This window comes from Pseudophryne corroboree, chromosome 9 (assembly GCF_028390025.1).
Source record: "Pseudophryne corroboree isolate aPseCor3 chromosome 9, aPseCor3.hap2, whole genome shotgun sequence".
In the NCBI taxonomy this organism is placed as follows: domain Eukaryota; kingdom Metazoa; phylum Chordata; class Amphibia; order Anura; family Myobatrachidae; genus Pseudophryne; species Pseudophryne corroboree.
Window position 1 is genome coordinate 18,072,647 of NC_086452.1, and position 26,079 is coordinate 18,098,725.

Here is a 26,079-nt window from a genome sequence, read left to right on the forward strand (position 1 = left end):
GCATTTTTATTTATTTGCGAATGTTGAACCCTGCAAGCAAATTTCAAACGTTGATGACAGCGTGACTTACCTGCGGATCGTGAAAGGGTCTTGAGTACAGTTAATTAAAAATATTAAAATCCTTTATTATTCTTTGAAAATATTGTTTACATAGTGTGAAAACATTAAATTGAGCCACATACAGTGAACCTCAAACATGACCTTAAACGTCTTGGAATTGGACTATGAACACATTTGGGGTCTTTGAACTGGTTTCATTTGGATTTCAAACTGGTTTAGAAGTGGATGTGCGTCTCTGCTCCCAATGCTGCATTTACTGTCCCTGTTTCATGTGGGCTACGTTCCCCCCACTGTCCGGCATTACGGAGCAACGTGGCGCCTTACAAATCAAGAACAACAATAATAACATTGTCCAGAAATTCTGTAGACGTATGACTAAATAAAGAACATTCTGTTTCCCAGTTTGATAAATGGGATGATAGAAACTTGCGCGTTTCATTGTCATCAGAACTGCCAACGCGGGCTACTCATAGTCCATAATTTCATGTGTTTGACTCATATCTACAAACCACCTACATTTCCTCTTCTACAGGCAAGTCATCATTCTCTGTAAGCAGCTGACAGTTACTACAATAAACCTGATATTATCGCTTCCCCCAGGGTCAAACGTAGGCTTGCTACAGAAGCTTTTTCCAAAGGCTTGATTTCCGAACAGAGCAAGAAAAAAAAAATTGCTGCAATAATTTCTAACCCAACAAGACACTTTTTTCATAGTAAAATAACTTTATGCAAATAACACGCACAGTTGAGTCACCAAGCGTTTATCCACATAGTGGGACGTATTCAGATATGGACGCAATAGCGATGTTTGCAGAGCTAGCCGATATTTGTACTACGCATGGCTCAGTCTCACTGCGTATGTGCGGTGATGGTTTTGCGACAGCGGTTGTAGCGTGGATTAGGAAACAGTGGGGCTAATTCAGATGAGGACGCAGTGCTATCTCTTCCTTGGAAGCAGCAGCATCAGCTTTGCCTAGTAATACAGTGATGCAGTAGTGATTTGAGCGGAGTTCTAGGATCACTGTGATACCATCGGGTGGCTTGTGGCACCCGTGGGGTCGTACAAGCCGGCCGTCGCCAACTGCGTCTTCAGATGCAGGTCACTGGCCTTGGCGTCTTAGTTGCGGCGGACATTGGGAGCAAGCATGAGGACATTCAGAAGTCCAATGATGCAACCGTTGTGCATCTGATGCTTCTTTGTACACGAGCGGACAGATCTGAGATGCCAGTGGTGGAAGTTTCAATACAAACCCCAGCGGCTGTGACATATGCGTGTCTTCTCAGATCCACTGCGCACAAAGACACAGCATTGCGTTCACCCTTCTGTATCATGCCCAGTGTTATCTAATGACAGGATTGAGAATAACAGTATATTTAAAAGGGTGAATGGTTTATTACACACTATATAATACAGTTTTAAGCTGCGTCAGCCACTCAGCGTTTGTCTCAGATTTTGTTGAGTGAGCATAAAAGATCCACTTACAATAGAGAGAGAGGTGTTCTTACCCCATGTGGTCAATACAGCTGACTGGACTGCAGGTTGTCTTACATGTAGCAAGGACGGTGTAATGGTTAGCATTGCTGCCTCACAGCACTGAGGTCCTGGGTTCGATTCCCACCATGGCCCGTAACTGTGTGAAGTTGTATATTCTCCCTGTACTTGTGTGGGTTTCTTCCGGGTACTCCGGTTTCCTCCCACAATCCAAAAATATACTGGTAGGTTAATTGGCTCCCAACAAAATTAACCCGAATGTGTGTGCGTGTAAATGTGATAGGGAATATAAATTAAATACAAAAAGGATAAAATGGAAAGAGGAGACTCTTATTTGGGAGCACTCTAATTCAGATGGACTGATGTGTTCCAATACCAGATACTGATAAGATCAAATCTTTAATAGGGTCTCATTAAAATATGGTTATAGGAGTTCCATTTAAACCAATATGTGGATCAATAACTCAGCGAGAATACAATAACACATTTAAGTATTCAATAAGTAGCGTAAATGTTACGGTATAAGATAAGCTAGAAAATCTATTATATGGCTCATAAATTGTCACATTGTGGTTATAATGATGTTCATTGTGAGATATATGACCATCATTTATTCTGCAAGGATCCCATAGTGAAATTTTATCGCAGAGAATTGAATCATAGGTCATACAAGCCCAAGTGCCAAATTATATTCTTTATCAGTGATACACAACTTGACAGCAGTATTTTGCAGTACCAGGGTGTTCCAAGGTGGTCTCCCATCCAAGTACTGGCCCGGCCCTCCACTGCTTGGCTTCCAAGATCAGAAGAGATTGGGCATCTCCAGTGGGGTATGTCCGCAACTATTATGCTTGCCTCACTTATCACTCTGATTACATGCACTATAAGCAAAGGGGTTAAAAATTTGTTAAATATTCACAATGATGCAAAGATGAACATATATGTGATGGTAAGGACCATGGACAAAATAACGGGTACAATGGTTATCTATTATGTGGAGATCTCATGGGTACCACAAACCATCGCCCCCCCCCCCCCAAAAAAAAAAAAAATTAGTTTGAGTAATGAGTGGTTTTTTTTGCGATATACAAAGAATGCAGCAATTTTTGCAGTACCAGGGTGTTCCAAGGTGGTCTCCCATCCAAGTACCGACCTGGCCCTCCACTACTTAGCATTTGTGCTCAAATGCAGTTAAGCATCTCCAGTGGGGTATATACGCAAGTATTGTGCTTGCCATAAATATCACTAATTTAAAATAAATAGAGTAAATACTTACTCAAAGTACTCACAATAATTGTGTTCTCAATAGTTATATATAAGTGCTAGGCATACATGTGGCAGTATGGACCACAACCTCAAATACTGTATACAATGGTTATCCTCTGTGCAAAGAATTACTAATAATAGATATCCTCAAATAAGGGTAAATGCACAAAGACCATTAAATTATACCAACACAGCCAAGTCTCCAGTACTTATGGAAAAATATGCAGCCACTGACAAATGCAGCTGAAACACCAGTGTAAGCCCTGCAGCAGTATAAGGTGTCGCATATGTATAATCACAAATAATGCAGTTTATGTGACACACAAAGAAATCGTATAGCCGTAAGCTAATATCAATGGTGTACCAGTATTAGCCTTGCAGCAACATAAAGTGTCTTACATGTCTAAACAAATCATGCAAGTTATGTGACATATAAAGAAATCATATAGCAATGAATTAGTACCAATAGTGTACCTGATAGAGAAACATCGCAGTATGTCTTAGCTAAGGGAATATAGATTGTAAGCTCCACTGGGGCAGGGACTGATGTGAATGGCCAAATTATCTCCGGAAAAAGCGATACGGAATATGTGTGCGCTATATAAATAACTGGTAATAATGTAGGTGGCTACGGTACTGTTGTAACATGGCTGGCCAAATCTACTTAAATTTAGGACTAATTAGTGAGTCACTTTAGTACTAAACAGGACGTAAAATAAAAATGTTAAAAATAAGCAAATCAGTCGTGTTGCTGCAGTGTGTGAGCACGTAGCATAAAAGAGACTAAAAGACCTGATAATCAGCTCACATCACACGTCACAAACACACATAGAAGAATTCACTCTTTTAAAAGGCCATAAATATGTGACGTGTGTTGATGCATGCCGATTGGTTTAATTTCCATCCATGCACTCTGATTGGCCGGATTCAACAGTAAATTTTGAAGAAGTATTGACTCGTTTCTAAATTTGCGAATCTGCAAATTTACAGCGAGCCCAATTAGCATCAATCATTTGCAAAAGAAGCGAAGGAATTTATTCTTCTCAACGTGCTATACAGGTCTACATGTGCGTCTGACTTTTATACATTAACTTAGTAAAATCATTCTCACACTTGTTTATCGGATTGATTTTTCAAGTTAAGTCGAAGTTTTGGATGGTAATTATCACTTAGGTGGCCAAAACTAAATTGTGTTCCTTCCTTCAAACTTTTGCCGTGCAATCCTACCTCCAACAGGAAACTAAGGAAATCCTTCCAAATTCTGCGTATTTTCTGCTCACGTAAACTCCGGGGAGGAAGGTCTGAGCTGCTGAATGTTTTTTTATATGTAGAGTTGCAAGGTCTGTTGTTGATGTGTTGTTTTTTTTAACGCGGCATAATTGTTTCTATGTCTTTGTACTGTACATTACGTGTCAGATATAGATACACACTTAAGCGTACTCGAAATACATAATAATAAAACAAACATCTGGAGCAAACAGACAAAACCTTTACAAATATTTCAATCTTCTACCTACGTGTCCTGCTATTCATATATAGTACATACACATAACAAACATAATAAAGGCATTTCAATGGAAAAGCTCTCAAATCACACGCTGTTCTTTTAACATTAATATTCAAGGGTCTCTGAGTGTTTTGTTTTTCTTTCTGCTAAACGCTTTATTTTTTTATTTTTATAAACTGCGAGTTCTTCGTAAAATCCATAAATATTGATATTGTCAAACGATGATCACCTGCAGATTGTCCTAAGTCTAACATTTGATTCCATAATTGCTCAACACTTCAGTATACGGCTGTTAGCGTATAGTTACATCGCACCATTATTGGTCATGACAGATTGGAATTGATCTTTTGTTACGGACGAATGGCGATGCCACTTATAAATGATGGGGCAGTGAGGCACCTTGGTTTGCCCTACGTCAGGGCTGGCCAAACCGGTCCTCTAGATCTACCAACAGTTCATGTTTTCCAGGCCTCCTGGAGATCTGTAGAACTGTCAGTTAGGAATGAATGCAGCACATCTTAATTAGTAATGACTACTCCTGTGCATCAGCTAGGTGGTCAGGAACATGTGAACTGTTGGTAAATCTTGATTAGATTGGCCAGCACCTGCCCTACGTGATCGAAGCCCAGAAGGTGCAACAATTTATTGATTGTGGCAATTTTTTTTTTTTTTAGAATCTAGATTGTAAGCTTGCGAGCAGGGCCTTCCTACCTCTGTCTGTCTGTTTTTACCCAGTTTTGTTCTATTACTGTTGTTCTAATTGTAAAGCACAACGGAATATGCTGCGCTATATAAGAAACTGTTAATAAATAAATACCACATCATGGTATAGGGGCTGGTAAATTTGATTAAATTGACCAAATCAAAATCGTTGTCTGGGAACTGACGTATAAGAGCTGCGGACTTTCAGTAAGTCTGCTTGGTGGTGTTCTTGGTTAGTAAGAATGATGCTTAGGGAAATATGGCTCTAATTCAGAGTTGTGAGCTATTCCGATGTGCGGTTATCAGCAGACTGTGCACGCGCTGCGATCGCACTGTACCGGCGCAAAAGTATCTTTGCAATTGCGTTCGCAATAAGAATACAGTCACAAAGTGATTGACAGGAAGTGACCTTTTGGGGATGGTAACATGGTGTGTGGGAGTGGTTGTGTCATGGCCGTTTGCGGGGCAGGTATGTGATGTCAGCTGTGAGCTCCTGCGTACAAAAACATGGCGCCTACGTGGCTACTGCACCATCTGGCCTGCGTAGCTTTAGGCCTACTATGAGCAATAAATGTTTAACGTTCTTGCATATAGGCTGCGTGTGTGTATACAAATTGCCAATGAGTTGCGTTCGCTCCTGTGAGCATCTATGTTCATTTGTGGGTGGCAGCCTGGTCTATTAGTTACTGAACTTGGGCTGAGTGCATATTGAAGGCTCATGGAAAATATTTAAATGAGATTTAAAGGATAAATGAGAAATCGGCATCCTGATGGTTAGAATCCCGTCAGGTAAGTATCCTCTCACCCTAACCCTCCCTCCCTTACCACTGGGTCACCCCATACTTTATTTGACTGACAAAAACTGCCAACTCATAGGGGGTCATTCCGAGTTGATCGCTCGCTAGCTGTTTTTAGCAGCCATGCAAACGCTATGCCACCGCCCACTGGGAGTGTATTTTAGCTTAGCAGAAGTGCGAATGAAAGGATCGCACAGCGGCTACAAAATAATTTTGTGCAGTTTCAGAGTAGCTTCAGACCTACTCAGCGCTTACGATGACTTCAGACTGTTCAGTTCCTGTTTCGACGTCACGAACACGCCTTGCGTTCAGACAGCCACGCCTGCATTTTTCCTGGCACGTTTTTTCGAACACTCCCTGAAAACGGTCAGTTGACACCCAGAAACGCCCACTTCCTGTCAATCACTCTGCAGCCAGCAGTGCGACTGAAAAGCTTCGCTAGACCTTGTGGTAAACTACATCGGCCATTGTGACAGTACGTCGCGCGTGCTCATTGTGCCGCATACGCATGCGCAGAAGTGCCGGTTTTTTGCATCATCGCTGCACAGCAAACATTTTCAGCTAGCGATCAACTCGGAATGACCCCGATAATACTGTGTGAATTCCGACAGGAACAAAAAGAAAGAAAAAATCAATGATACAAGTTTAAACATTTTCCTTTTTCTGCTTTTACATAACACCTTTGAAACAAATTTTACATTTAGTTCAATATTTGTTAGAATATTTTAGAACATTTAGCGTTCAAACGATTCTTGGAGAGAGCATTTTTTTATGTATTCCACCTAAACCTATAGAGTATATGCATATTTTATAAAACGGCTGCAATGTACAATCCGTCTGCACAAAACTAAACCCAGCAAAAACAGTCTCTGGCAAAAACTCCTCGGTGCAGATGTGTAATCCTACTGTATGTCACATGGTTTCATGTGGCCGGAACGTTTAGTGGTTCAGAACTTGCCAATCAATTCTTTAAACCCGTTTTGTTTTACACGCTGACCTTACCAGATCTGAAGACGCTCAGATTGAAATTATTTTTTGAAATGAGCAAAATTTTCAAATTTTGCAAATACAATAAATTGCAGAATAACATTCGCAGAGCTTTGCACTTGTGCGAAATGTCCACTTCCTGCGCAAAATTGGATTTGTGCGAAATGTTGCCATTATTGTACTCATGTCTGCCTGTGATTGTATAGGAAGATAGTATTTAATATCTTTACTTATATGTTGCATATTATTTATATGTTGCATATTATTTATATGTTGCATATGTTCCTTGTCTTGTTACTCATCTGTAGAAAAGCAGCAGAAAGATTTACCCTACTAAGAGCTAACACAAGTTTCCTATAAATACCTCATTCATTATTCATAGCGTCCTCCCATTGTGATCTTTGAGCGAAGTCATGGAGCTCAGACAAAGTCTCATAAAACAGTACGTTCGATAATAAATACAGTGTCAGACAGACCTACTATTCAATAAATCACAGGAGCTCCAGATATTAAAACTCCATATCTATTTAAAAAATAATTTATATCCCTCTTTAAGGCAAATTAATTTTATGTGGTAGGAAGTATTGTTTGTGAGTTTTTATAGTGCAGCGTGTGTACTATAGAAGGGCTGATTGTCGTCGTCGGAAAAGGCCTTCAGTTAGACTGTAAAGGGTCAATTTACTGAATTACAATTTTAATAGATTTTAAATCGCTAGAAATCATTATAAATCGATGTTTCAGCGACTAAATCACAGATTTACTAACATTTAAAAATTGGTGTGTGGGAGTAAACAGGAGCACTCAGAGGAAACCCATGCAAACACAGGGAGAACATACAAACTCCACACATATAGTGTCCTTGGGCCAGATGTACTAAGCCTTGAAAGTAATAAAGTGCAGAGTGATAAAGTACCAGCCAATCAGCTCCTAACTGTCATTTTTCAAACACAGCCTGTGGCATGACAGTTAGGACCTTATTGGCTGGTACTTTACCTCCAGCAACTTTATCTCCATCCAAGGTGTTAAATTCGATTAACCTTCAGGAAAAGAGCAATACCTTAAATGCACAAATGTTCAGGCCGCTGCGACCGCTAAGCGCGTGTGTGTGTGAAACCCCTATCAAATGCGTACACGTTGCGTAAGCACGCCGACACGCTGTAAGCACGAAGTAGCTACACGTGCGGCGGAATACACTTTATAACCCCTAACAGGAAAGGAAACGCGACACCAATTGTATACGTTATGTTGAGGTCCAACCCAGCAACAAATATTTACTCAAAAGGGGGTACAACAAGAAATACAATCACATAAGAGAAAAGGCTACAATCAATGGATACATACGTTTGTTCGCCTGCGCCACCCAGTTCTGGTCCTCAGTCAATCTGGGTAGATGACCTTCAGAGAATGTGTCTGACCGGCCAGGAGGCTAGGCTTTATACATTAGTCCAAATCATGAAATAATGGAAACTGTAATCTCTTCTCCCAAAGGTCAAAGGGCTGGTCATTTACAGTACAGGAGGGGTCATAGGTCGGTTTGAATAGGTGGGCGATGCCTGGTCCAGGTGCACTTGCAGATGTTCTCCACTGGGTTCCCGCCGAATATCAAGAGTACAGTAAATACAGTGTAATATTAATATTCTGTTCCTGCGCATATCTATGCGCAGGAGCGTGCTACCTTCTGTAAACTGCTACCAGAATATTGCCCTTGAAATACTGTACAGCTGGATACCAAACACCACATCCTAACCCTAATTCTGTCCCCTGATATCCTGTAAAGTTGAATCCCTCTGTTGTTATACCTTTGAAGCAAACGTAACTCGCTGGTGCGGTGCATGTAGGCTATGTGTAAATTATGCACTATGTGGATTAGATATGAGATATGTCTTTGTGGCTTTTCCATGCGAATGCGTGTGCTACCGTATTTACTCATACCACGCGCTAATATGCAGGACCTCGTGAGCCAATATACGCAACGTGCGAGTATGCGCACGCACGGCAGAACAAGCACACGCACGGAGGCCACTCTGTGTGGTGTTTGCTCGTGATGCGTGTGCCTATAATATTTTCGACTTCGACAAAGGCTTAGTAAATAGACCCCTAAATCTTAAAAAAAAAAAAAAAAAAAAAAGCAAAACAAAGTGACAAAGACTAAAAGTAAATTTAAACTCCTTGTCAAAGGACACTGGAATTAGCACTGGATGTAGGGTTTTAAATGAAATTATATGTTCTCGATATTTGCAGAAAAAAATATGACCTGCTGTGAAGGAAATAGGATTATGTATTGCTCTTGTTTGCTCTAAAAAATTTAAGTCATTAATTTGTATATGATATATGGGAGCACTATGGTAAGTCAGACTCAGTATGTAACATATTCTCAGCATACTGAGCCTAGACTACTAATGATATATGGGAGCACTATGGTAAGTCATACTCAGTATGTAACATATTCTCAGCCAACTGAGCCTAGACTACTAATGATATATGGGAGCACTATGAAAAGTCAGACTCAGTATGTAACATACTCTCATCCTACTGAGCCTAGATTACTAATAATATATGAGAGAACTATGGTAAGTCAGACTCAGTATGTAACACATTCCCAGCATACTGGGCCTAGATTACTAAACACATGGTTAAAGGTATGCAAACTTCTCAAGGGAATTTTAGAGATAAGTTCTTCAGCAAAATCCATTACAGTATCATTAAACTGTTTGCAAAAGTTATGACTAAAACATTGACTAAACTTAGACTAAAATGAAAACTGATCTACTGACTAAATCTTGACTTAAACGAAGCAACAACAAAAAAAAAAAAAAACTAAAATGTGACTATGAACCAACTAAAATTTTAAATAAGTGATTAAGACTAAAAGCAAAATAGAAAATCCATGTCAAAATTAACACTGCCTGTAACATGGCAGTTAGGAGCTGATTGGCTGGTACTTTATCACTCTCCACTTTATCCCTCTCCAAGGTTTAGTACATCTCTCCCATAATTGTCAGGAATTGAACTCAGAACCACAGGGCTGTTATACTAACCATTTTGCCAACCATGCTGCCAACAGTGTGAGCACCATAGAAACAGAATGCTGCTGCAGGTGGAATAAGGCCAGTGTTTAATGACTCCTGATTATTTTAACGAGCTGACCTGGAAGTGACCCCAGGCGGCACATGGTTGTCAAGTTTCTATTCTTGCCGGACTGCACATTTCACGGACGATGAGTAACCCATAATGTTACTTATAGCACCTGCTGAAATGGTCAGTGAAAATGACCTTCTATCTTGAAATGAGAGCGACTGGGCTACAGTATATCCAGTGATTGAAGTACCATCACTGCAGGGAGTGCAGCCAGCATGTGTTCTGTAGATGGCGGGGAGGGGGTGCACTGACTGGCTCACCCACACTAGACCGTCTGCAGACCGTTACAGGCCTCCTCTGAGCTTATGGTAATCAATTGGGAGCAGAGGGGCAGTGAGAGGGCCATAGTCAGGCTCTAGAGCAAAGTGTGGTGGAAGACCGCCCAGGGCCGTCATAACAGCATTGTAGGCCCTGGGCAAAGCAATGCACTGGTGCCCCTATCCACCCATCAATGAAAAAAATCAGAACATGCTCCTTCCTGTGGTACTGCACCATCTCTCCACATGCTTCCATACAGTGACTGGTTGCCAGCACTCTGATTGGTGGATAGCTCCAGCCATCCACCAATAACCAATCAGCATGCTGGCAGCCGATACACTGCCTGGCTGGGAGGCGGGTGGAGAAGGCTGTCTGGCTGCTCTGATTGTGTGATCGCCAGCGGCCTTCTGCTCGGAGGCCCGTAGAATTGTTGGGCCCTGGGCAGCTTTACATTAAGATGGCCCTGAGACCACCTACGAATGTAGCCAGCAGTTTACATGCAGTCACAGACATGGAATTATTATACCTTTATTGCTTCATTTCCTGTTACATGTTGGCTAATGTTTCCCAGTTCCCACTGTCTCCTCGCAGGGGCTAATCTACATATCAGTCTGTAGACAGTTTTGTATGAAGCAGATGATGTCAATTAGATGTGATATCTCCTCATACTTTAGAAATCACTGCCAAAATATTGTTTGCTTTTGTAATCAGATTAGAGTTTATGAGGTGTCAGAATGATAGTAATTAATTTACATGTGGAGTTTATGGAACGCGCAGAAGGATACATTTCCTGGAGGGTAATTACCGTCTGTGTCATTTCAATTTACGCCAATGCACATTGTAAGCGGCCCATATATGTAGCAATTCAGTTCCCAAATCATATCAGCCATAAGCCGCTTCTTCATGTGAGAACCCAAACTGTCTACAGGAACAGCTCATTGGGGCAGGAGATATATCAAGCCTCGCGAGAGATACAATTATTATTACATTTTATTTACAAGGCGTCACAAGTGTTTCGCAGCGCCGTACAAAGGACAGTACGGGGAGAGAAATCTTAGCATTACAGTAAATAAATAACAGAAATAGAGTGCAGGTAACAAAGAGCAGCACAATTCTCACACATAATACAGCTAGGATGTAAGTAGTGAGGGAGTGATCATCGTACTACTAGGAGCTGGTGACCATAGATGGAGATGAGCCTTTACCAGCAGGAGAGAAAGCGGGTAAAGATGGTCGCTGAGTAGGGGAGAGCTGTGAGTGAAAAGTGTCAAGAAGAGGGCTTAGGTAACAAGAGGAAAGAGGGTCCTGCTCTGAAGAGCTAACAATCTAGTGGGAAGGGGCGACAGACAGATGACATGAGGTGCAAGCAAGCGGGAGGAAGCCTGATGGCAGTATCTAAGCAAAGCTGAGATGTTCAAGGCATGAGGCAGGGAGATGGAGGAGCAGCCTCAGGACTAGGTTATGCATCAGAAGGGTACGCTCTGATGAATTAGTGGGTTTTCAGTGCCCGTTTGAAGCTTTGCAAGTTCGGGGAGAGTCTAATGGGGCGGGGGAGCGCGTTCCACTGAAGGGGTGCTGCACGGGCAAAATCTTGAACTCTGGAGCAGTTGCCCAAAGCAGCCAATCAACTTTCAGCATTTCATAAACTGTGCTAGATAAATGACACGAGATGACTGGTTGGCTTGGACGACTTCTTCTTCTTAACTCTCGCACCAACCAGCCCCTGGGGAGAATACCAATTCATAGAGCTCAAATCTCAGCTACTGTATGTAACAGGTTCTTATCCAGTATTAGTAAAGTGGACGGAGATAAAGTACCAAACAAACATCTCCTAACGGTAATTTTTCAAAAACAGCCTGTGACATGGCAGTTTGATGCTGATTGGCTAGTAATTTACCGTATCTCCATCTACTTTATCTCCATCCAAGGCTTAGTAAATAGACCCTTTAATGAGAAAATGATGATATAATGATGCATTGTACCATGTTAAGCAGTAGGTGAGAAAAGAAGGTGCTTGTTTGCTTAACCAAAATAAAAATAAAATATTGTGACAATAATGGGACGCTTTTTGTAATCCAACAATAAAATAAATATAATCAAGCTTGTAAAATTCAGCAGTGTTACTGATGACACTTAAAATACAAAGCAAATACGGTATATACAGTCTGTATATATGTCTGAATATAACAAGGGAAACATCACAAGGACACCTAGTGCAGTGAATCAAAAGCAAAACAATATACTGTACAGATATGTGGCCTTCAATTGAACTTAGGTATGTAGGACTCATGCCAACAAATCAAATAATATCAGCGTAACTGAACCAGTAGATATGGACCTCCTATCTTCTTCTTCCTCTTAAGACCCTCTCAAAAGAAAATGTATAACATGACCAAAGTATAGAATAATTAATGAGTATTGTATTTATTTAAAGGTACACATACTGTACAATAAAAAAATAAATATGTAAGTGTTATCTGAGAGTACAGCTCCAAAAGTAGCTTTTTGTATGGTAGACAATCCACAGCCGATAGGACAGGATGCAGGATTGGCTGACGCGTTTCGCCCTGACACTAGCACAGTGTCATACTGACTGGCCTCACACTACCAGGATACTGCTTTGTCTGTCTCCTTTCTCACCTTTGCAGTGGTAGCCTCTAACATTAGGCAGCAGATCCCAACAGGAAATGGAGGATTTATATTTCAGTAGATAAACACCCATAGGGTATTAACAACCCGTGAGTACCATCAGCAGGAAATGAAAGACTATGGCAAAGGTGGTAAATATGTTGTTTTGGTTCCCAAATGGTTTCCCAAAATGTAATGATAGGGTTCCCTGAGCGTCAGATATACAATACATTCCATTCGGAATTGCCTCGCTTTGGATCCCCAAAATATGGAACACTAATAAAAGAAGGTTGAGTGCCACTGAATAAGAGGAGTGCAGCTACAAAAAGTGAGCACCCCCTAGCGTCAGATGCCATTGTACAGCTTCCGATCATCCAGACACAGCCCTGTGCAGGTTTTCTGTAGACATCTCCGGAAATTCCATCCTGTTTCTACTAGAGATCGTTACTTTCCTGAATTGTTCTACAGAATTTAAGGTTAGATTTGTCAGTACTTCTAAAAATGGAAAGTGGAGGTGTTACCATATTATAGCACCCAATCACATTCCAGCTATCACTTCCTCAAATGGGATAGAAACATGTACAGTAGCTAGAATCTGATTGGGTGCCTTAGAAATTTTAGTAGATCTACCATTTATTGTTCCTGAGACCTAGAACCTACGCCAATGTTTGGATAGATTGAGAGAGACAGAAAACCTTTGTGTCTGTTTCCCTTGGATATTGAGCATCTAGTCTCTGTCGCTGCCTATCTAAACGCTTGAGTGTACGTTCAAGAGTGATTTCCCATTATTCCTGTAATTCTGACATCATTGTAACAGCTAATAAAAACAGTGGAGCTTACAATCTATGGCATGGATGTATCAAGCGGTGAAAAGGTCAGTTCAAACATAAACAACAGTGCAGAGAATTTTAGCTCCGCTCATGCTTACCCATACGTAGGCAAGATTGAGGTTGAAGAATGTAACCAGTCCAAACATTGCAATGTTAACCGGACAGAGTAGCAATGTGAGGTTCCTGACAAGGTGTTTATATATACAACTAACTTTATATCAGTCATTTTCCGGATGATCAAGTACGTACTGCAAACAACACCTTCCGTACATGTTTGTGGTTGTATTCTATTAAAGGTGATGTTGTAATATAATGGGTAAAGGGAAAGTTGTATTAAAAATACTGTATAGAATAACCTTGAAGCTGTGTGTATATGTATATGAACATGTATATGAAACATAAATGCATTTGTGTTTAGACTTAGATCCCATCACCAAGATATCTCATTATGGTATGCAACTATTCCAAAATATGGAAAAATCCAAAATACTTTTGATCCCAAGCATTTTGGATATGTAAGACTCAACCTTACAACCCAGTTGATGTGATTGGCGTAAATACATTTATTTATTTTTGCGCACTGGAAATATACTTACATACACTGTAATTTAGAGTTGAGCTACGACTTAACCCCTGCCAACTCTAAATCTGGCCACATATTTTAAAAATGCTGCAACATAATTTCCAGTGTCACTTCCGCTAAACGAGGCCTTATGTATACTTGTCCTTAATTACTTAAACTAATTTATTTGCTATGTACAGAGTGCTGCAACATTGTTTCAACAAAGCAAGAAAAACACACTTTAACAGTAATCAGGGTTTCCATGTTCCACTGTAGTAATTAGGGAAGACAGAAGGATGTCAGATTCTAGACATTTTAACTTTTCAATCTCACTTAATACATGTCAGAAATCACTTGCTCACAAGTAGATAGTCTAGAAATAAATGTTATATATGGATTTTTTCCTGTTTGTTCTATGTGGGTGGAACTTTGTATCAAAACAGTTTTATGCTTTACAATCCATGTGAGTAAATCATGGGAGAGGCTCATTATAAGTGATAAACCTGAAATATTTATTAGCTTCTCACACTCACTTACAAAGCCCTCACCCACTCCTCTCCCATCTACATCTCTGACCTTATCTCCCTATACACTCCCACCCGTCCTCTTCGCTCTGCTAATGCATGCCGACTCTCCTGCCTACGGATTACCTCCTCCCACTCCTACCTCCAAGATTTTTCACATGCTGCACCACTTCTCTGGAATTCCCTACCTCTCCCCCTCAGACTCTCCACCTCTCTACAAAACTTCAAACGGGCTCTTAAGACCCACTTCTTCACCAAACCCAGCCAAATCTCATCCTAACCCTCTGTCCCACGCTCTCTATGTACCCCATCTGTGTCACCCCTGTCTGTCTACCCCTCCCCTTAGAATGTAAGCTCTCACGAGCAGGGCCCTCTTCCCTCATGTGCTTATCCTTTTCTTACTTTAATAATCCTCAACTGCCCAGACCCCGCATTTTTTTTGGCCACCTTGGATCTTATCTCTATGTCGTTTACTGATGTAGCTACCCTGTACTTGTCCTATATAGTCTTCAACTGTAAGTCACTGTTTTCCTGTTTTGATTATGTGCATATGTACTTTGTAATTGGGCGCTGCGGAACCCTTGTGGCGCCATATAAATAAAGGATAATAATAATAATAATAATAATAATAATAATAATAATAATAATAACACTGTGAGATTACATACCTGTACATTGCCCCTTCATCGTGTTTACCCCTCTGCCCTGTATATTTCTTTATGTTGCCTTATATAGTATTCTTATCATTAACACATGGGTTCCATAACCCCATACAATGCACATCAGTGCAACACTTGTCAGAATATTCCTATTAGTGTGATATCCGGTCCTATTATACACTGTTTGTTTGTCTTCCAATTATACTTAATTAAAGCAGAGATTGCATCTCATAAAAAGTCGCCATTAAAATAACAAATCAAGAAGGTTAATTAGGGAATCCTTGGCAATGTGTGTGAATTAAAGCGGATGGCGACAGAAGTATATATATCATTATTGCATTTTCTTTCCGCGGTTTGGGGGATAATTGATAAGTCCGCTCTTGCCTGGTTCACTGGAGAAAACACTTTGCTCGGCCAAAGCAATAAAGCAGAAAACTACATCAGCGAGCAAATGTTTCAGTGACTGAACCCAGCCCAGTAAAGGTGACTGGTACCAACCAGAAGTAATGTGTGCAATAAAATATACAATTTCAGCTGTATCAGCCTTTTTTGTGTTGTATCACAATTATTGCTTTATTATAAGGAAAGCCGACAGGAGCTTTTCCTAAGACACTGTACACTGTATTTTAATTTATCGTTCCATTGTTTTAATTATTGTTCGGTTAGAATTCAACGTATCATATGAATATTATAATCCCGCTATGAGTCTGGAGAAAGGAACATTATTGTCACAGAGGCAATTCAATTCTGTTTTATGTCGAGAATGAATTTACAGATATTCCCTTTCTACAGAAGTTCTAGGAAATGTGTGGGCATATGGAGACAACAAAAGTGACATATGGTCAATGTTATTTAGTTTTATTACAATAAAATAATATAATTTAAAAGTTATTGGTGCATGTGAGCAAAACATATGCGCAGCAATTAGCGACAGTGCTCATTAAAGGACTTTTTTATATGCTTGTTGTGACTTTTTGTGTCTGCAGAAATCTTTCCTCCCTGCAGGCTCTGTTTTGCCTTAGAAGAAATTGATTGTCATATTTGCAGGGGGATGATGATAAAACATGGCTTCTGTGATATGCCGAAACGCACTGCGCAGTCTATCGACGCACCATTCTTGCTGGTGTCGCTTGCCCTAAGATAGGGATTTAGGGAGGTTGCTTTGATTTTCCAAGTAAATTGAATTCCACCGGGACCCCTGTGTGTCACCAAGGTGCCGAATTCTACCAGTAAATTCTTGGCGCCCAGCTTACGCTTCATTCAACGGAATCACCATTCTGCGCTGTATTTATAAATCTGCGTTTCACAAATGTCTTTTTCTATGAATTTCGCTATAGATTTTAAGCATGCGAGCAGGGTCCTCCTACCTCTAGGTCTGTCATTTATTATCCAATTATGTTCTATTACTGTTGCCCCAATTGTAAAGCGCAACGGAATATGCTGCGCTATATAAGAAACTGGTAATAAATAAATGACTATAGCTGGGGCAAAAGCCACGCGTGAAGAGCCACAAGCGTTATGCGCCATAGTCAGACGGAGAAACTGCACCTGCGAAAGGACTGCAGCCTTTTTCGATATCCGGATGATAGATCTACACTGTCTAAATCAGGGCTGGGCCATTAGCGGCCCTACAGCTACTGTAGAACTACACATTCCAGCATGCCCGGCTATCGTTTTTGGTATTTGCCAATGCTAAAACTGTTGCAAGGCGTGCTGGGATTTGTAGTTAAACAACCGCTAGAGGCCCACTAATTGCCCACGCCTGGTCTAGATAGAAAGTCAGTAGGTCAACATCATATGGTCATCATGCGTTAGAAATGTAGAAAACATAGAAAACACAAAAACGTAAAGAAACGTGTTTTGACCTTTCCTGTGTCAACCATTTCAATGTCGACCTTTTGATCCTGTTGACCATATGGGGTAAACCATCTAATTACTGTATATATTCGATGGTGTGACGGATGGGGGCATATTAGGATGCACCAATCGATATTAAGCTGGCGCAGGTTTGGTTGGGACGGGCTATGGTGGCGACTAATGACAGTGGTCAGAGTCCGCACTCTGGGTCATGTTGTGGAAACTCGCTGGTGATACAGTATAATTCACTTAGAAGGGTATGCAGTCAAAAGTCACTGTTTAAAATGTTGATATTTACAAAGCCAACAGCACAAGGGCGCTAATTCAGACCTGATTGCCCGCTGAACTGCGCATGCTAACCCTAACCCATAATTTTAACCTTTGACCATGGGCCTAATTCAGACGCCAATGCATGCCAGAGATGCTATCGGCATCTCGGCCCACCGATCGCCTATGCCTGATTGACAGGCAGAGGCGGTTGCTGGGCAGGAGGGTCGGGCCGGTAGGTATAGCACATCTACGATCAGGTCTGAAGTAGGCCCAAGGTCAAAGGTTAAAATTATGGGTTAGGGTTAGCGCTAGAATTAGGGGTCAGCATTATGGTTAGAATTAGGGTTAGGGTTAGGACTTGAGTTAGGGGTGGTCTTAGGTTTACTGTTAGGGTTAGGTTACGGTTAGCGTTCGTTATAGCCTATAGGGGTAAAATTACTAAAGCTTCAAAAACAGACAAGTGTAGGTGTTGCCTATAGAAACCAATCAGTTTAGAGATGTGATTATTGCCTTAGATTAGATGCACCTATGTCATAGAACAGCTCCGCTTAGTAACCCCTTGTAGCACCTGCGGCTTCTGTAAGTACTTTGTAAACAAACCAGGGCACCCCTATTATATCTCATTATCCCAATACATATACCACACTTCATTTGTATTCTAAATGCAGAAACACGGCCGTAGAACCCATTCCCACTAATTGCATTAATGTACATGCATCAGCAGCCCGAATCCTAGCAAAATAAACGTTCTTAATTAGAAATCTGCAATAGTGTCCAGGAATAATCTGAAGCCTTAGGTGACGGATCCGCAGCAAGCACCCGTCTACCTAGTCTATTTATTATTTACTAAAATATATATATATATATTATTTTGCAGATGACAACGAATGCCAAAACGCCACCTACATCTGCGGAGACCATGCCAACTGCACCAACACAAGGGGCAGCTACTACTGCATGTGTCTGCCCGGCTTCGTATCCAGCGGCCTGGAGAGATTTATGACCAATGACGGAACCTACTGCAAGGGTAAGTGGCTCTGCATGCCAAGCTATATACTAGCTGATCAATTATTAATCTTAATTAATACGGTTATTAATATTATCCAATACCATGGGAAGGAATGAGCACTGAGGGGACTATTTATCAAAGTCTTGAAGACTTCTGATGTGCGAGTCACTGTATTGTACCATTACACTGATACCCCGACCGGTTACTTTGTAACATCCACTGTTTTTTACATCAATGTTAAAACAGGTTTACACATGAAAAGCGTTAGCAAGTGACACCCTCGCATATTGCCGGGGTTTTTAATATTTTACAATTGATGCCTTTGAAGCGAGAATTTGCAGCACATCTGGAGGACAGATGGTTACCTTATTACATGATATGTTATATTTTGCTAATGCGCCGAGATCTGTCGCTCCGAGTCTTGGCTCGTCAATTCCATATTAACAGTTTTCACAGAAGAAAAAAAAAAAAAAAGAGCAACTTACATATTTTATAACACAGAGAACTTCATAAACGATGTAATAATATTGGAGCCTTTGCGCATACCACATCCCGCGGCCGTCAGATTATTGGAATCTCTCGTTTCAGGATTTTTATAGAACTTTTTAATTTTTTTAATTTAAATCTTTGTATGGAAATTTCATGGATGGGTGTAAAAGGTAAAATACCCAAATAGGCACTTGGTAAATAAATAAATGAATAAATATATATATATATATATATATATATATGTGTGTATATATAAAAGACTGTAATCAACAACAGAATAACCATTACACTTGTGGAGGGGACACAGAGACATGGTTTGATCTGATTTTACATTACACTAGCTTGTGTCCAGGTTTAATCAAAATCCAATATGTTTCTGGGAAACTTGCTTTGTACGTACAGTATTAAAGGTATTTCAAATCTATAGGACTATGATACATGCAATATATAGTAATTGCAGGATACTGCTGCAGCTAAGCCTTGTGTGTCTTATATTATCCCTGGCATCCTCACAGTATATACAGTATTTATATATAGCAGCATATCATTGTGTGTGCGTAGAATGAGGATGTGTTTTGTTGCTAAATAAATCAGCATCTGGTTTCAGCTCTAATGTAGTGTGGTCAATAGCGACCTAGCGATCCAGCAATCTCCCAGTGGAAGGGACACATTCCCGCATTGTATAGACCGGTGCACTTTCTTATTGTCTCCTGCGTTTGATTAATAGCTCCCTGATCAGAAGTAATTTCACATTTCTCTGTATCAGTAAAGCAACAAGTTTTATGCTTTTAGAATTATGTGCACATAACAGTTTAATTTCCCAGGGAATATTTTAATGCGCAGTACGGATGGTGTAATGGATAGCATTACTGCCTCACAGTGCTGAGGTCATGGGTTCAAGTCCCACCATGGCCCTAACTGTGTGGAGTTTGTATGTTCTCCACGTACTTGCGTGGGTTTCCTCCGGGTACTCCAGTTTCCTCCCACAATCCCAAATTATACAGGTGGGTTAATTGGCTCCCAACAAAATTAACCCTAGTGTGAATGTGTGTACGTGTACATGTGATAGGGAATATAGATTGTAAGCTCCACTGGGGCAGGGACTGATGTGAATGGCCAAAATATTCTCTGTAAAGCGCTGCGGAATATGTGTGCGCTATATAAATAACTGGTAATAAATAAATGTATAGAGTGCAAGGAAATGTTAAGCTGTATACACACTAGACAATGTCCCTCTATGAGCGACATCGTCTAGTGTTTTTCCCTCCCGGGCCGCGCGGCTGGCGGCCAGCCGTACACACTGAGCGATATGACCGTTCATATCGCTCAGTGACATCACGCAGCGGCCGGGCCATGCATGCAGCTCCTAGAGGACAGTCCAAATTGAGCATACATGCACTGCTGACAGCGAGGATCGTTGCCGACCTGCGGGGGCCGCAAATCGACCGTCGCTGGCGGCATACACACTTGCAGAGAAAATGAGCAACGTTGCTCCGGAAGGGGGAAAATGAACGACGTCACTCATTTTCTCAGCAAGCATGGATGCACTTTAAGAGATGGTGTTATTTCCACAAAGCCCCCGACCAACGATTCAGGTGCCATTCCGTGCACATTGCAGATGTAGAATTATCCTCTCTTACCAGCTAATCAGTGCATGCTCCAACTCCTTAGCTCCGTCTCTGTAAGTACTGTCTCCTTTACCAACCACATCCTACCTCACTGACCAATGCGCAAAAACCTAGACTCAGCCGCACAAACCAAGGCGCAAGGTTGGACTATTGTCATATTTACACTTTGTAAACTTCCTCAGGGGGAGTAATTCAGATGTGGTTGGGGGGTGCATCGCTAGTGACTAGAAGCTGCAGTGATGCGCAGAGACGGCAGTGCAGCAGGAAGCGTCTTATATAAGTAGATGCCCCAGGCATGCATTTGTGATCCAGTGCTGCGTCGTAGGATGCAGCACTGCATCACCTGCGACTCCATCGGCCTGCCCCATTGGGGTCACGCTAGCCGGCCACAGCAGCTCCTACAAATAGGCCAGGAAATCTCTATTGGAAGACGGGGTCTTGGCCTCAGCACTTGGAACAGCAAGCTACCGCTGCCCCCCCACCACCCCAAAATGGCTGCAGACTGTCAATCAACTGACAGGAAAACAGGGGGTTATTCAGAGCTGTTAGCAAACCAAAAAAGTTAGCAATTGAGCAAAACCATGTGCAGTGCAGGTGGGGCAGATGTAACATGTGCAGAGAGCGTTCGATTTGGGTGGGGGGTGTTCAGACTAAAATCTAAATTGCAGTGTAAAAATTAAGAAGCCAGTATTTACCCTGCACAGAAACAAAATAACCCCCCCCCCCACAAAATCAAACTCTCTCTGCACATGTTACATCTGCCCCACCTGCAGTGCAACATGGTTTTGCCCAACTGCTAACTTTTTTGGTTTGTTAACAAACCTGAATAACCCCCATAAACACTTTCCCAGAAAACAATCCAGGGAGATTAACCCCCTTTTCAAATATGTATTCGTTGACATTTGGGTAGCTCTAGAGTAGGGGTGGGCAACAGGCGGCCCGCGGGCCGGATGCGGCCCGCGGACCGATCGTGCCTGGCCCGCTGTGCCCCATTAGAGTGCAATGACAAGCGGCCCGACAGGCCGCTTGTCATTGCACTGCTCTCAGACGAGGCGCCGCTGAGGAAATCCCGGTCACGTCACAAGGTCAGCTGACCGGGATTTCCTCTGTTACCAAGCGCGCTGGGCGGCACAGGGGGCGGGCACTGCGCTTGGCGGCTGAGTGAGGAGAAGAAGCAGCGGCCAGCGAGCGGGAGCAAGAGGCCACATCAGCAGTGACTCCAGGCGGCATCATCGGACAGCGGGGATCGTCTGCCACTGTGACGAACAGGTAAACCCCCTGTCCTGCCAGCCCCTGGATCACTGCTTAAGCTGCCATATAGGTTTAAGGGTGGGGAGGCAGCTGAGTTAAAAACTACAATATGGGTTTAGGGGAGGGAGGGGATAGGGGGGTAGGGACTGTCTGCCGTAATGTGTAAAAAAGGGTGATGCTGTCTGCCGTAATGTGTAAAAAGGGGGACAATGTCTGCCGTAATGTGTAAAAAGGGGACGCAGTCTGCCGTAATGTGTAAAAAGGGGACGCAGTCTGCCGTAATGTGTAAAAAGGGGGACAATGTCTGCCGTAATGTGTAAAAACGGGGGCGCTGTCTGCTGTAATGTGTAAAAAGTGGACGCAGTCTGCCGTAATGTGTAAAAAGGGGAACAATGTCTGCCGTAATGTGTAAAAACGGGGGCGCTGTCTGCTGTAATGTGTAAAAAGGGGGACGATGTCTGCCGTAATGTGTAAAAAGGGGACGCTATCTGCCGTAATGTGTAAAAAGGGGACTCTTTTTGAGTATTTTGTGTGTGGCCCTCGAATATTCACTGGAAGTGTTAAGCGGCCCCCCAGCTGAAATAATTGCCCACCCCTGCTCTAGAGTCTAGACCAATTTGTGAATGAATTTTTGTAAATCACTGAAATTCAGATAAATTGGCCTCCCCATTGTAAACTCATTTTTTTTTCCTTAGGGAATTTTTAAAAAATTAGAATTTCAGATTTTTTTTTTATATATATATTTAGTATATTTTGTGTATTTCTGTGTGGTGCATGAATACGGTTATATCACTAGAAACAAGGCTACAAATCTGAGTTCTCAAGTTTTTCCCCCTTTTTAAGTCTGTATTATTATTTTTAGCCAGCCGAGATTATACAAGGGGCGGGATCCATCAGAGTGCAGTTTACCATGTGATTTTAGAACTGTCATCAACTGGTTGCGATTCACAAACACAAACGGCATCATTTATTAATCCGCGGGTTGCGTAAAATCTTACCTTAGGTATAGACGCAAACATCATGTGGTTTAGAACATCTCTAATTCTTCTCTAGAATAACCCCTCCCCACGGCTGTTTCTAGATGATCTGGCTCCCAGGTTAAACAGTAAAAAAAAATGCGCCCCCATAAACTTTTTAAAATGCACCCCCCATAGGCATTCTAAAGTGTGCCCCCCACCCCCACCCATAGACAATAAAAAATATTTTGCGTGTGGCGAAGGGGGCCTGGCCTCGCTAAAATGGGCGTGGCCTTGCAGGAAAAGACTACCTTACACCCAAGTTTTTGACCCTGCACCAACAGACCTCGGCCACCACAGGAAAATAAATAAAATTCCACCATATTAAGTCCCACACAGTAATGCCCCCTGCACCATATTATGCCACACGCCGCAATGCCCATGATACATTATGCCCTACAGTAAGGCTTTAATTACTTTTAAATTACCTGCTCATTGCCAGGGGTTTCATGCTGTGGGTTCCATGCTTGTTGCCAGGGGTTTCATTCTCTGGGTTCTATGCTCGTTGCCAGGGGTTTCATGTTCTGGGTGTTATGCTCATTGCCAGGGTTGTTTAAAGCTCAGTGCCAGGGGCAAATGCAGGATTTAGTCAGGGGGGTTTCTGTGTGTGTGTGTGTGTGTGTGTGTGTGTGTGTGTGTGTGTGTATGTACGTATATATATATATATATATATATATGTATATATATATATATACACACTGCTGTCTCCGTCTCAAAAATAAAAAGTTTGGCTCATCAGGGAGGGTTTCCAGGTATATATATTGGTAGATGCTCAATTAGCTTAGTGATATCATTCAGGTGCTCAAAAGGGAGGGGTATTTCTGAGCAAGAAAAAAAGGCAATTGGTTTCCCCCAGCACCCTGAATGATAACAGTAACCAGATATAAATCCCACATAATAATAGAATTCATAGATTTTCGTTACGCATATTTGCGCAAATGTGTGGTTAAACCCCAAAGCCGCATCAAGGCGTCTCTGTATATTTGGGGTCCCTAGCGCTATATCTAGGTGCAGGGTGTGGCACCCCAAAACACCAGCATAAGCCAGAAAGCCCAGTGTAGCATACCAGTGAAACCCCCTCAGAAACCCCCCCTGTGTGTGCCACTGCATGCCCGTTACCGGGGGTTTCATGCTGTGGCTCTGGGTGTCATGCTCGTTGCTCATGCTCGTTGCCCAGGGTGTGTAATGCTCATTGCAAGGGATGTATACTTGTTGGCGCCAGGCCGTCAGCACTACTATCCTGCTCCCCCTCCTCCCACCCATCATACTGCACTAAGGGGGCGGAGTTTCACGTAATTACGTAGTTGTGTTGTGATGTCACAATGCAACCACGTAATTTCACGATACTCCACCCCCCGAGTGGAGTGCTATGGGAGGGAGTAGAGTGAGCAGAATAGCCACCAGCAGGTGACGCGGCGGGCGAGCCGTATGATCACAAGGCCTCTGCCCCTCCCTTTCATGCCCCCTGAAAAGTTTTACTAATCTGATTGAGCAGCTCCTAATTTATCTTACTTTTCTGAGAGAAAATAATGTTACTCTGCTCTGAACCTTTGCTACAGATATTTCTTTAGTGCACATTGTAAGGGTCATTTCAGCCCCTCTGTATAAGCGTCATACTGAGATCGCATGATTTGTCCGTCAGTGAGAACAACACCTAAAGGAAGCTGCTTTTGCATATACTTTATATACAGTTTTCTGTCGCTCTGCTTGATACATTATGTATGGATCCCCTGTCAAAAAATATTCTCATTGCAGATTGCGATCTGCCGGTTTCCGAGAAAAAGCAACTAGACGTGTGTATTATATTTTGATAAATTGTAGAGTTTGAAAACTTCTCAAACAGCACAAGTTATAATGCAGACTGGAAAAAAAATATATTTTCATGCATCTCCCCTGCCTGACCCGGCTCTCTGCCAGCGTTATACACTTAATAATAACAATAATAATAATAATAATAATAATCTTTTTATTTATATAGCGTCTTTCTCCAGTAGGACTTAAGGCGCTTAACAGATAGAATGAACATAATACAGTACAGAAACAATGAAGTACAGAAAAGCTTTTCATAAAATACAGAGGGCAGGAGACACTAAGGGAGCATTACAGAAACGCTGAGTAACAGGAAAGTCTTGAGTCTGTGTTTGAAGGATTCTATAGTTGAGGCCTTTCGTACTGTGCGGGGAAGAGAGTTCCAGAGAGTCGGATCCACAGGGCTAAAAGCTCGATGCTCCGATGAATTCTTGGAGATTCTAGATGCTGTTAGTAGTCTGATTATTTCACCCAGTGGTAATATGTGTACTGCAAAAAGCATGGGGGAGAGTACAGAACCTTGTGGAACACCACATGACAGCGGTGTCAAATGCTTCACAGAGATCCAGAAGGATTAATGGGGGGTATTCCTCAGCAGTCGCTACTAAGATGCGATCACAGAACTGCACATGCGTACGCACCGCAATGCGCAGGCGCGTCGTACGGGTACAAAGCGGATTGTTGCTGTGTGATGGGTTTTACGAAGAATCCATTTGCACAGCCGATCGCAAGGAGATTGACAGGAAGAAGGCGTTTGTGGGTCTCAACTGACCGTTTTCAGGGAGTGGTTGGAAAAACGCAGGCGTGTTCAAGCGTTTGCAGGCGGGTGTCTGACGTCTATTCCGGCCCCCAGACAGGCTGATGTGATCGCAGCGGCTGAGTAAGTTCTGGGCAACTCAGAAACTACACAACGTTTAATTGTACCGCTTGGCTACACATGCGATCGCACACTTGCAAAGCAAAAATACACTCCACTATAGGCGGCGACTATCTGATCGCAGCGCTGCAAAAAAATCCTAGCGAGCGATCAGGTCTGAATTAGGCCCTTTAGCTCTCTCCACTTTACCTATCTCCAAGGTTTGATACATCTCCTACATTATTTGTAATAAGTCCAAAGAAAAATATCAGCCAGAGATATAGTGGCAGAGTATTAGGCAGAGGTAAGACGCTCTCTCCCCAAAAACACACTTAGTAAAATGATAGCCTTACAAATAATCCCTTTCAAGTGTGTGGCGTGACGTCAGGAATTTATCGCCTCTGTAACACTGAGATGCGGAGTTATTTTTCAAACTAAGGGGGTCATTCCGAGTTGATCGCTAGCTGCCGTTGTTCGCTGCGTA

The 26,079-nt window shown here is 42.1% G+C and overlaps 1 protein-coding gene and 1 pseudogene across 1 annotated transcript in view; one reads left to right on the forward strand and one right to left on the reverse strand.

Moving 5' to 3' along the window:
* The window catches only part of ADGRL4 (adhesion G protein-coupled receptor L4), a 243,151-nt gene that overhangs the window by 89,311 nt on the left and 127,761 nt on the right, over positions 1-26,079 (forward strand). The window contains exon 3 of the mRNA XM_063939562.1: positions 18,415-18,564. Within this exon, the coding sequence (XP_063795632.1) occupies positions 18,415-18,564 (150 nt within the window). The remainder of the gene's footprint in view (positions 1-18,414; positions 18,565-26,079) is intronic.
* On the reverse strand, positions 2,277-2,396 carry LOC134963702 (5S ribosomal RNA; annotated as a pseudogene).